The 13,352-nt window shown below is 39.8% G+C and overlaps 1 protein-coding gene across 2 annotated transcripts; it reads left to right on the forward strand.

The window, feature by feature from the left end:
- Positions 1-864: 864 nt before the first annotated feature.
- Positions 865-13,146, forward strand: acp2 (acid phosphatase 2, lysosomal). 2 transcript variants are annotated; one of them, XM_030751298.1, is made up of 14 exons: positions 865-1,000; positions 3,387-3,447; positions 3,703-3,798; positions 4,642-4,728; positions 5,023-5,083; positions 5,191-5,282; positions 5,384-5,482; positions 6,577-6,666; positions 7,289-7,372; positions 7,465-7,513; positions 8,823-8,911; positions 9,177-9,283; positions 9,455-9,630; positions 9,731-13,145. In XM_030751298.1, the coding sequence occupies exons 4-14, from the start codon at positions 4,648-4,650 to the stop codon at positions 9,874-9,876; spliced, it is 1,074 nt and encodes a 357-aa protein (XP_030607158.1). In that variant the 5' UTR covers positions 865-1,000; positions 3,387-3,447; positions 3,703-3,798; positions 4,642-4,647; the 3' UTR covers positions 9,877-13,145. The 2 variants fall into 2 exon arrangements, with proteins under 2 accessions (XP_030607158.1, XP_030607152.1); XM_030751292.1 differs by lacking the exon at positions 3,387-3,447 and having other exon boundaries at positions 914-1,000; positions 9,731-13,146.
- The last annotated feature ends 206 nt before the right edge of the window (positions 13,147-13,352 follow it).

Raw genomic sequence — 13,352 nt, forward strand, 5'->3', positions numbered from 1 at the left:
TTACACACAGAGATATGATCTTTGTTTTAAAATATATATGTCTCAGTAAATAAATCAATTCAGTATATTAGCCTTAAAATTATTGTTGATTCATTTTCAACTTTATTAACTTTTAATTAATATGTGGGGTTTCTGCTCTTAAACGGATTAAACAAGTACCCCAGTAATACACAGATGATTATAAGTATATGACTATTACACAAAGCATGTGTTTATATGACTGGTACACAAAGCATGTGTGTATATGACTATTACACAAAGAATAATAATTGTGTAATACAATAAAAGTAAGGCAGCTTTTTATATCAACAATACCCTGAAGCACCTCGACACCTTGCAGCTTATGTAATTCTGCAGAGCAGGGGAGGTCTCCTGTCAGACTAACGTGTCAGATTGTCTGCACAAAGAACAACAGTGACCTCTAGTGGCTGGGAAGTAACACTGCAACCTAATGGTGCTAATGTACACCGTATATAAAAGGTATTATAATTGTATAATTGTATAATTTATCAATATTACTAAAATATAATACGTATAATTAGTATAAATTCAGTATCGCTGCATTTTTTATTGTATTTAGGACAGGTTGTTCCGTCACTTCCGTTTATCGTTTCAGTCTTGCAAATTGTGTAATTTCAAAATAAAATCCGACCCAAGTAATTAAAGAGGCAAAAGTGGGTGAAAAACATACATTTTTATTAGAAATTAATAAGAAAATAGGCGAAATCCGTCCATCTTTACGCTTCCTCTTTTTAATTTGTTTTTCTTAAAAATGGCTACACTTCATTTTATAACTTCCGCTGTAACTCGAGTTTCGCTGGCTGTCTTGACCCAACCCACGCAAAAAGGGAAATCGAGCCAGTTATCTGTGGTGTCCGGGACAGGTTAGCACTCCGGGGACACAGGCAGAAACATGGTGCCAGCTGCGGTGCTCTTTGTTTTTGCAGTGGGTTGTGTGTGTGGAGCGGCGGCAGAAAGAAAACTAGTATATGTGACTGTGGTGAGTAACGGTAACTGCTAACACGCTCCGGAAGCTGTGCAGTATTTCACTGCGGTTAGACGCTGGCAGAACGGCTTTTAAAATTTAGGAGGTTTTCTGTTGCCATCGGTTATCTGTAAACATGTATGTTTTTCAGCGTACGAATGACATCTGGCAGACATCTTTAGGGTCTTTTAGAAAATTCGGCATATAGGTAGTACTTATTATTGAGGAAATTAGTAAGTTATTATGTTTCGCCTCTCACCACTAGCTAGTAATACGCTGAACTAGAAGATTTGAACGCTTACCCATTTTAAAACTGCACATTGTGTTGAAGGAATTTGTAAACTTTAAAGTATTGGAAGTGGTCAAAGGGCAAAGCATGTACTGAATTCAGACAAAACCACTAGAGAAACTGAGAAACTGTTATTATGTGTCCAGCCAACTTTAGTAAGAAACTCTCTGAGGTGTTCCGGGGTGTCATGTTCGTGTCCTGCTCATGTCAAGGATGTCAAACCAGCAGCTGCATTACAGGCCTTACCTGTATGACGTGTGAACTTGTTTGGAATGAGCTCCTTGTTTTCATGGTCCTCTCAGGTGATTGCTTGGCTAGCAGCACAAAGCACTTAACCATAACTTGGAGATTATTTGTATTTACTGGGACATGGTTCATTTCTGAGTAAATGTAGGTCACAGTGATAATAATTTACGTCTCCCAATAGAGTCCAATAATCAAAGAACAGATGCGTAAACTACAAAAGAGCCTTTATGGCCTGATGCAGCTGTCACGGTTGATCAGGAACCACCAGCGTGGCTCACTGAAGAGAAACGAAGTAGTCAAGGATAAGGAAGTTACTGTCTTCACTGAGCAGCGATGAGCTTTACACTGCGAGGTGTAATTATCTCTGTTTATCTCCCAGTGCAGATGTGTTGCTTGCTCTACCACATTTGTGTGTTTTTGCATGTCCTCCTTTTACAGCACTTTACCAACTGACAAGGTAAATTTGCCTGCCTTTTTACAAGGTGGTTGCGCTGTGAGGGAGAGCGCCATTGTCCCACGTCCACATGTTCCCAGTGGGTTTTTCTAGGCATAGGCAGCAAAGATTCAGTCACACTGTGAAATGTGTCACTAAGAGGGAGGTCAGGATATATTTGTTCTTGTTGTTGTACTCATTCTTAGAAACTCCTACCTGGAGAGCTGTGAATGTGTTGTAGAACAGACACGATTAGAAAGGGATAATCCATTCTTGAAATAGTTTGCACACCTTTTCCTTCTTTTTTTTTTTTTTTTTTAAGCTCTTTTGGCCTGATCAGGACTGCAGGAGCTCATTGCATATCAGTAAATCAGAAAGCAGCAGTTCCCTTTAGTGGTTAGAAAGCTAAAAATTGAAACCATTTGATGGTGATTTACAGGATGTTTTGGTGGAAACCTGCCAGCAACAAGCTCTCATGAACTGGAAACTGATCTTAATTAAGTCGTACACCAGAATTAGGGTTCATAAAAGACCTGCTTCATAAACACAGGCCTCAGTGTAACCTTCGTAGTGTTATTTATGACACAAACTGCATTTAATTGTTATCCACGCTCTCTTTAGGGAACTGGCGTTAAAGCTGAACTTACTGATTACTGATTGGACGAACAAAAAGATCTTTGCTGTCAGCTGACTGGATGTAATTTGTTACCAGTGACACAGATAAAAGCAGAACAAAGGTTTTGGTCTGAGTATCTGCAAAGATAAGCTGCAGATGTTGCAAACATTGTGCAGCACTGTGTAGTGAAGTCCTCTAAACTATCCATATACTTACTTAATTCACCATCCAACAATCAAATGAAATGTACAGCCCGCCTTAAAGTCAATTAACGGTTTTAAATACTGGGTTACTAGCTTTTTAACAGCAACATAAAAACAAAACAATCCTGAAAAACTAGAGCCCAGCTGATTTCTTTATTATTTATTGGCAGGCTGATATTAGCTATTTGCTGATCTATTGGGAATGGCATTTGAAACCGCTGAGAAATGAAAATTGTCCAGATGTATCCTGCCTCACCCTACGGCAGTTGGCATAAGCTCCCGTTTTTTTTTTGTTTTTTTTTTTCTCTTCTTTGCTCTGGATGATGTCATTGCGAGTGGAAGCCCCACCCTTCCTGCTGCTCAAACTGACTGTTTATGAGGAGCATCCAATCAGAAGAAAGCTGGCTTAAAGCAACCTTTTTTTGGCTTGCTCCGCTTTATAAGCTTAAAATAGTTTATTGCCCACAATTTTTATCCGTCATTAAAGATTAAAAAAATAAAGTTACTCAAATAAAGGATGGCACAACAGCATAAGCAAACATTTTCCCTAAAAATCATGTCCAATTCATTTTTAGTTTCACTTGATATTTTCCACCTGATTTTTCTACCTACAGCGGCTCCAGGCCCAATCAGTGGGACTCGCTTTACAGTTTCAGAACCGCTGGCTTTTAAAGGGTGAGGAGCTAAAACAGCTTGTTTCTGGCATACATAAACTTAGCCTCATGCAGAGTAGCTTTGGTAGGTAATATTTAAAGGTTTATCAGGCTTTCAGTGTACTTACCCTGCTGTACAACATCATCAGCCTTACAATTACTGCAATGCACATTTTGTCTTTTGTGAAAATACTGAAGTATATGAATATGTTTGTATGCTATAGTGGCAGTTTCACGCTTGTTTCATCACCTGTCACCTGACCTCTCTCATCTCCAGTTGTTTCGCCATGGTGACAGGTCACCAGTCAAAGCCTATCCTACTGACCCCCACCAAGAGAGCGACTGGCCGCAGGGCTTTGGCCAGCTGTCCCAGGTATTTTTTTAAACGTAGCAGTAAATTATTTTATTTACTACATTCACTGCAGGACTGTGGGTAGTAGAGCTGTCACTAAAGCTGACATACTGCTCTCATTTTTAAATTACTCCACGGGCTTCCTGCGTCTCAAAGGCTGGATTTTACAATTCTGCTACTTTAGAAAGCGCTAAATGGACTTGGACCTTGTTACACTTAAAATGTACTCAGGCACGATAAATTATTTAGGAGTCTCAGATCGTCAGGAACAGGCTTACTCCATGTTCCCAGAACTGGAGCAAAACCAAGTGAGCAGTTATGGAACAAACTTCCTGAACCCAGATCAGCTAAAACTACTTTATTTCAAACGGGCCTCAGAGCGTTCGGTTATCTGGTAACTACTTTTAAACCTTTATTTCAAATTGTTTTAAGAAGCGCTTAAATATAACCATGCCATTAGAATAAAAGGCATTTAAAAATGTTTTTATTTAATTCATTAATTAATTAATTTTGTTTAAATCCTCTATTTGTTTGGTTTTTAATTCTGTTGGTGAATTTTATTGCAATTAAAATGTTTTCATCCAATTTTTTTGTCTCGTGTAATCCTCTCTGTGCCTGTGTAAAACACTGAATTGTCTTGTGTCTGAATAGTGCTTTACAAATTTGACTTGGCCCCTAATATACAAGTGTTATCCCAGTCCCACTGGATTTATTACACTGCATATACAGAGCAAACTCAGTGAGGAGCCACAGGCACTTTATGGTGACATGCACATCAAAATTATTGGAGCAGTGAGGCCGACCCCCTTGATTTTTGCTGTGCGCCATCAGGTGTGTAACTTTCTTCATATATTTGTCATGCAGATCGGGATGCAGCAGCACTTTGAGCTGGGCCAGTTTCTGAGGGATCGATACAAAACTTTACTCAACGAATCCTACGACAGGCACGAGGTGAGAGACGGAGCCTCCTTTTCACTTTTAGATCACATGACAAGTTGTCTTGAACCAGTAAAGACAAACAGTGACTTGTTAATATTTGAGAGAAGAGGCCTCTTTGCCACGCTGATGTTATGAAGGGTTCCCACTGGTGATGGCATTCCTGGAACATGAGGAGTGTTTTCTAGGAAGAGGGGCCTCTGTTTTTGTGCAGTTCATTATTTATTAACACTTAATTGACTGAATTCTGTTTATCTCATAAATGTAAACTATATTAGGTCTAAACATGCTCAATGCCTTTGTCTTCAGATCTTAGTTCGCAGTACAGACTATGATCGCACCCTCATGAGCGCCGAGGCCAACCTCGCAGGTCTGAAGACGAGCCGACTCTTCCTCTTCCTTCTATTAATTCTTCCATTTCTGGTGCTCTTCTTGGTTGTCATTTTAATGCTGTGTAATATATTTCTTCTCATCCAGGCCTCTACCCTCCCAGTGGCCAGCAGGTCTTCAAGCCCGACTTGAAGTGGCAGCCCATACCCGTCCACACTGTGCCGCAAAGTGAAGAGAGGGTTAGTCCATGAAGTCAGTGGTGTTTCAAGCTGTCGTTGCTAAAAGTAAATAAAGTAAAATCTGAACTTTGCCCTTTTTTTCCTCTTTTTTTTTTTTTTAGCTTCTCTCATTTCCTTTGAAAGACTGTCCTCGCTACCAGCAGCTGATGAATGAAACTGAGCACACTGAGGAATTTTTAAATGTTACCGCAACATACCAGGTACACTTCTTCATAATTTAGCTTTTGCTGACATTGAAAACAAAGCAATCAAAATTTCAGCTTTAAAGGGCTAATTTCCTTATATTTAGCATTAGCCATCACTATGTTAAGCATGACAAATATCTTTCTATATAAAAACTAAGTGCATTTCTAACCAGTTAATACATAATTATGTATGCTAAACTCCTGGAATTAAGCATGTGGCATGAACACGAGACCTTTTGTCTCAGTAATTTGTGATGAAATAATGAGGAAACCTCACACACCATAAAATGGGTTATTAGTGAATTGGCCAATTACCTTTGAGCATGTGAAAATGGAGAGACTGTATACTAATGGTTTATATCGTTCTGTTAAACCCCTCGAATTAAAAGTGAAAGCCTGCATTTTAATCGTGCCTTGATTGCTTCATTTTTATTAAGATCCTTTATAGTGGGGTACAGCAGCAAAACGCTGAAAGTATAGAGGGATCTAGCTAGAAAAATTTAAGTTGTTTTGCTGCAATGCTCAGTGCCACGTTGGGCAAAAACAAATCAGATCATATGAGCAGTAATTGCTCATATCAGCTGTCGAGCACGGTCACGGAGGGGTGATGATTTGGGCTTGTTTTGCAGTCACAGGGTCTGGGCACATTGCAGTCATTGAGTGGACCGTGAACACCTCTGTATAGCAAAGTGTTCTACATGTGAGGCCATCTGTCTGACAGCTGAAGCTCGGCTGAAACAGACACGCTAACAAATCTACGACAGCATGGCTGAAAAAGAGAAGAATGAAAGTGTTGTGGTGACCCAGTCAAAGTCCAGACCTCAACCTGATTTCAATGGCAACCTTAAAGGACCTTAAGAGAGCTGTGCATAAACAAATGCTCACAAACCTCAATGAATTGAAGCAATGTTGTAAAGAAGACTGAAACCAGGATTGCTGCTAAAGGTGGTTCTGCAAGCTGCTGAATCATCGGGGTGTGCTTAGTTTTTCACAGGACTGCACAGATTCATGTGAAAAAGTTCTTTTTTGTTTATTAGCCGGTAATTGGAGAATGAAAAATGAGAGTTGAAGGTTCGTGGTTCTACAGTTTTTCTTCTTCTTCTCTTCAGGACATCATAGAGTTGGTAAGGAACAAAACAGGCCTGAATCACACCACTGTGGAAACAGTGTGGGGTGTGTATGACACACTCTTCTGTGAGGTGAGAGCACACACAGACACACACATTAAAAACATGAAGTGAAAATGAAGTTCGCTATCAGCCTGTTTGTTGAGTTGTAGTGTTTTCGGGAACAGTGTGTCGTGGCGGAGCGGCCTCAGTTTAAATTCTTCAGATATTTCCTACTGTAAGATATTTTCAGGCTAAAATGGCCATCGTGTTGCTTTATTTTCAAAATAAGGGCACCCTGCTAGTCAAGACGAAATTCACAAGCTGTTAATTAAAGTTTGTTTGTGTTGTGGCTTAACTTATGTGCTGAGTAGACTTTAACTGATCAAATGTCACATGTTTTATTCTAATGACTCAGCACATCAGTTATGAGGAAGAAAGCAATGTGCAGCTAGCTGCAGTTTCACATCTTTCTCGTCGTCCTGCATTTTAGCGTGGCTTTGGTTTGACTGCATGAGCAGACATATGCCACTATTAGAAGCCATATATACACCAAATAGTTTCAGCAGAGCATCGCTGGGTCACTGAGTGCAGCCACAAAGTGCTGCAAGGAGGAGAAGGCAAACCTAAAGTCTGCCTCTTAACCTTTCAGGCCTTTTCTAGCAGCTCTTCTTGATGTCTTTTTTTGTTTTTTTGTTTTTTTGTGTTCCCCAAGTCTCTTCATAACATGCCAGTTCCTGATTGGGCCTCTCCTGACGTCATGAAGAAGCTCCAGAAGCTCAAAGACTTTGGATTTCAGGTAGAAGCTGTGGTACCATCTTGGCTTTTATTTCTCATTTCTGGGGGTAGTTCTGATCTTCACTGATGTTATTTAATGTGAAATGTTTGCAGGTCATATTTGGAGTGTACAACCAGCAGGAGAAGAGCCGGCTGCAGGGAGGTGTGTGTGTGTGTGTGTGTGTGTGTGTGTGTGTGGTTAGCAAAGCTAAATTTATTAGCTTTCATTTTTCTACACCCCAAAATTATCATCTCTTGTCATCAGAACTGTAAGAAGCATGTGGTTGAGACCGGTCCACTCGCAGTGCGTGCTCTACAGCGCTCCTAGTGGCTCCTAATATAAAACCTTTCAAATCGTTTGAAAAGCCAGAGTTGGTGTTTTGTCTGTTCACTGGTTTAGCAGTATTTGAAAAATCCGACTGATTTTTACCGGCTGGCCCTGTGACAGAGTCGCTGCTGCTTGTTTAGAAAGAGAGAGAGACGCACATTCAGCCTGTAGTAGACAGCTATCAGCTAAAAAACTTAAGGTAAAACAGTACTGTGTCTCATATCACACATATTTCCAATGTAAGAAAAAAATGTAAAAAAAAAAAAAAAAAGCACTAGGTGGGTGCAAAAACCCTGGTGCAGTGTGTTCATAACTGAAGGAGCGTTCATTGTTTTTAATAGTCTTTGGATAACAATGGCTTTGTTTTATACGCTCTATAATACACACAGAGTACTTGGTGAAAGGAATAAATAATTGTTGAGATTTATTGACAAGATTAATGGACCATATATAAGCATAATACTAATTACACTAGGTGACAAATTTTCACTTTTGTCTTGTCTTTGCGTTTAAATGTTTTTTTTAGTTCTGTACATGTAAACAAACTAATTTTCAAACACAAAATTTCTTTCTTGTCAGCGTTAAGGCTGATAACTCTGGAGCTCATTGAAGCCTTGGTGAAAAGCTACGGTAATGTGGGCTACAGACGTCCCTTGAAGGTCCACATTCTTGATGCTCACCTTAACAATTTTAAGGAGATTATTGGAGCACATTCAGAGGAACAAGGGGAGCGCTTCCACCCATATATAATGAGCTTTAAAAATAGATATCAGAGATCCTTCAATGAAACCATGATGAGTGACTGCATTTGGGGGCTCATCCGGGAAAGTGATTTCTTGTATTCAAGCAAATCAAGAACTGTTCATTTTTTTTTTTTTTTTTTAATTTGTTTCTGAAGTTTTAAAAATACATCTTTGTCTTTTGAATTTATGTTTGCTGTTTTGGTTCCAAAAATTATATTTTGGGGCATATAAAAAATCCATAAAAGCAAAGTTTGACAGGAATAATGGACATTTTCCATTGTCTTACAATAAAAAGAGTTAGAAAATAACACTTGCTTGTCAAAGACAAACATCATGTTACATTGTGTGATCATTCATGACCACAGGAATAAATGGCGTAATATCTGCCGTATGTCCTTCAGGCATGCTGCTGGGTGAAATAGTGAAGAATCTCTCCAGGATGGCCATTCCAGACCCACAACGACGACTCAAAATGATGATGCTCTCAGCGGTGAGCTGGTTATAATATTTACTAATACTTTTTTGAATTACTGGTAAAAGATTGTGTTGCTTTCGCACAGAGCCAAGTTAGTAATTTCCCTGTTTGTTGCTATGCTAAGCCAAGTTAAGCGATCTTAATCTGTCCTATGCTATTCTTTGTGTGTGCGCGTGTGTGTGTGTGTGTGTGTGTGTGTGTGTGTGTGTGCGCGTGTGTGCGTGTGTGTGTGTCTGTGTGCGTGTGTGTGTGTCTGTGTGTGTCTGTGTGCGCCTTACAGCATGACACCACTGTAACTGCTCTCCAGGCCAGTTTGAGCGTTTTTAATGGAATACAGCCACCATATGCCTCCTGCCACATGATTGAGCTGTACAGGGACGACAACGGGTAAAGAAACGCGTCTGTATTGAGACACTCAGATGCCATGAAATTGATAACAGATGGGAATGATGTGCTAGGTTGTATAAATGCTGTATCAAGACAGTAGAAACAGCCTCAGCTGGGTCTGAGGATGATAGGGTATGGAAATCTAAAAGTTTCTGTCCTGTGTGCACTCAGCGCTGCTTCGGTGTCGATGTTTTACCGGAACGACAGCAAAGTGAAACCGTATCCGCTTCAGTTACCGGGCTGCTCCCTTGACTGCCCCCTGGATGAGTTTGTAAGAATCACAAAGCTCTCCATCTCGGAAGACCGGGACAAAGAGTGTCAGCTCCCTTCAAAGGGGACAGATAAACGTGAGCTCTTCACACACTAAAACATGAAACACATTAAAAAAAAAAAAAAGACTGAAAAGACAATTTTGCACCATGTTTGCGTTCTTTTTCACATTTTCAGAGGTAATCGCCTCCCTGGCAGTGGCTGGATGTCTGCTCCTCCTCCTCGTCGTGCTCCTCCTCGGTTTTCTTTGTCGGTACAAAGAGCCAATGAGCAACCGGGGATACCAGCATGTGATCAACCGGGACGTCGGAGAGTATTCCTGACAGAAGCATAAACTCCTTCCTCGGAGATCTGCAAGCCTTGCATCTTGGGAGAGCAGCGATGACGATGAACTTTGAACTCTAACCTGTTCGCTTGCAGAAAAATTCAAAAACTCGATCCAGAGAATTACAACCTGGCAAGACTTCAGATCTGGAGATACAAGAGGGAAATATTCTTGGTTTTAACATCGATGAACTGAATTTAATTTTTTACATAATTTTTAGCTGAGACTGAAAATATAATTTTTTTTAATTAAAAATTAATTAGTAGATTTTAATTAAGTGGGTAGAGGATAAACTGGGGGTGAGGGGGGCATTCAGTTTTAAGAGTCCTGATTTTATAAATGCGGATTAAAGACAACAGCTGTGCTGTCATTTCGGCTACATTTACATGTAAAATGTTCTCTGAGAGAGAACACTATACTGTCAGCTCATTCATGGGTGCTGCTGCTCACTCCTGTGTGTGTGTGTGTGTCTGTGTGTGTGTTTTTCTTTTTTAATTTTCATAATGTGATTTGATTTTAATTTAGCTTGCAGTAGCATTTTGACATCTGATGTCAACTGAAATCAAATGATAGACTAAAGCACTAAAGCCTTCCTTTCACTTCTCATCATGTACGATTAGGGAATTTAACGCCGTGGTGACATGGCATTGTGTGGTTAATGTTAAGGGCCTATTATACCTGCCGTTGTCACCCACGCAAGCACTGGAGCACACAATCCACTGGCGCAAGCTGCAATTTGGTGTCGTTTTGACTGGTTTTGCAGCTCTAAATTTTTGTAGCTTTGCGTGGTTGCTGCAGCCAGCGTGCCCAACTTGAAGACACAAGTGTAGGATTGTTGTTTTTGTCAATTCAGTGACATATTAGTGCAGATGCACAGAGATTCCCAGATTAGGAAATGAAGATTTCTTTGCTTCTGGTTTTGACAACTTCTATACCAGCGCTGATGCAAAGGTCTGAGTCACGATATATGTGATTCAGGAGAATTGAGCTGGAAGTACCTTCCCCCCTCAGCAGTAGTCTAAAAAGTGTCAGGGCAGTGCTGACGCCACAGTTTGCATGCAGTACTCCCAATGCAGTGACCAAAATGGGCCCCTTAAATACTGTGGCATGATGACGTGTTTCAGTGTCTCCTGGAGCCCCTACTGGGTAAGCGAGCCACGTGTTACTAACTCTTCTCCAAGTTGTCTTGGAGCAGCTGTTAACCCCGCTTTGTCCAGTTCAGCTTCACTAAGTGCCACGCTGGAAAAATGTGTCTCATACAGTCATTTCATATATGCATACATTCGGTCCTCATAAAGCCTTCAGCCAATTCACTAAAAGGTTTTTTAACCTTTGTCAAATTTAGTCAAGCAAAATAATGATTTCTGATTACAGTTCTAAAAGAAGGCTGCGATACAGCCAACTCTCAATGTGTTTCACAAGCCTGAAAGTCTGCAAGTCAAGCCTGTTTCTCAGTGTTGAACATGGCAACTCGATGACTGTTGAGGATTCAGAAAAGTAATGTACCTGTCTGGTTTAGCATTTGCATTTCTGTGCGGACTACAGCTAAAACTTGGTAGGACAACATTTTTACAAACCTCAGCTGGTTCGCAGGGTGGAATAAAGTTTGTGAAGGGCCAGGCAGTGGGTGTTATTTAGATTCTCTAGCTTTTCAGATTTGGCCATTCCAATTTTTTAATTACATTTTATTTATATGGCGCCAAATCACAACAATCGCCTCATGGTGGTTTCTATTGTAAAGACAGTAATTACAGAGAAAGCCCAACAGTCAAAACGACCCCCTATGAGCAGCACTTGGCAACAGTGGGAAGGAAAAACTCCTTTTTAACAGGAAGAAACTTCCAGCAGAACCAGGCTCAGGGAGGGGCAGTCATCTGCCACGACTGGTTTAAAACTAAAATAAATTATTAGTAAATGAGACTACTAGAAAACTAATTGTCATGCCCTGATTAGTTGATTATGTGGTTCTGTTAATTTGCTAAGGATGTTTAGTGCAGCATCTGTGTCAAATGTTTCTGCTGTGCACTTGTAATTAGATCATGACATTTTTTTTTTCATGTAATTATACTTTTAATTGCAAATTTGTGCTTTGCTTTCATAAATCTGCCACTAAGTGTGTTGACTCCAGCCCCTTATGATCGAGATGCCTTATACCTTTTTAATAATTTTTTTTAATGCCGTGATACATTTACTGTTACAAACTTCATTTCAGCTGTGTGTGTTTGATGAATTAAAAGGAGCAGCAGGGCTGTCACTGCCACACAGTGTCAGCTTTGCTCTCTTGGTAGCCAAATCTTAGCAAAATAGAATATATGGGGATATCAACAAGAATCATCAAGGTTTTGTTTTTGGTTACAGGTGTAACCAGTGTTTATTTTTTCCAGCTTCCATTTTAATTATAATCAATTTAAGTGTGGAAAACTGAAAATTTTTACTTTTATGCATCTTTCAATCCCTGCCTTATTTTTAATACTTTAATTTAAGTCATAAAAATTCATGAATGGTATGAAAAAATTTAAGCTCACCATGTTTTACAAAACTTTTAGACTGTATATAAAAGATGGGGGGTAGTATCTAATGCTAATGGCCACACCCGCTAGCAAAAAGTGATGATAGTAATCTGTTCCGCACAGCACAGTGCTGAACGATCAACCGCCAACTATAATTTTTTAAGGCATTAAAAGTTACAGTGTATAAAATCTCACCGCTATATATCAATAGACTGCAGATTGTAGTCAATATGGCAGGTGTCCACGTCTGTTTACTCCAGAGGAAGCTGTAAATCTTTGTGAAAGGATGCAGACACGGGTCGATGGGCCAGTGGTACTGAGGTGAGTTGTTGTTGAGGATATCCTGAACTTTTCCGTCAGTAAGTGCTGCTGTTTTTGTTGCTGGTAGGAATTTATTATACTCTTGACACTTGGAAAATAAACTCTCATACAATTTGAGAATGTAATCAAACTTTATCAGAGGGAGTGTGTGATTTTTAGGACACTCAAGTCTAACATTAGGTAGAATCATGTTAGCTTATAATCAGCTGTTAACTGTCCATTGTTAGGAGAATCACGTCTAATTTGTTGACAACTAATTGCAATATCATCAGGAATAACAGCAATGTCCATCTCAGCCACTGTATTCAAGATGGCGCTCCAACATGGCGGCTTCCACAAACCAGCACCCACTTCTAAGAATTAATCCATTAAAATGACAAAGTTTATGAGAATGGATAAATTTGTTGGAGGACATAAATATACATTGATTAGAGCATAATGAGTACAATTTTTTTTATTTTTTAACACTAGAACTACCAGCATTTTCCCTCTACTCCTTTTTCTACCAAGCACTGCCAAATGGCAGTTTTACATCTCATTAGGCCACCTTTTGTTAGGTACACGGGGCCAGTAGATTGGAATGTGTGTGGGATGGGTGTGGGGGTGGGGATGGGTTACCAATGATGACCAATGATGACTCAGG

This window comes from Archocentrus centrarchus, chromosome 2, assembly GCF_007364275.1.
Source record: "Archocentrus centrarchus isolate MPI-CPG fArcCen1 chromosome 2, fArcCen1, whole genome shotgun sequence".
Taxonomy (NCBI): domain Eukaryota; kingdom Metazoa; phylum Chordata; class Actinopteri; order Cichliformes; family Cichlidae; genus Archocentrus; species Archocentrus centrarchus.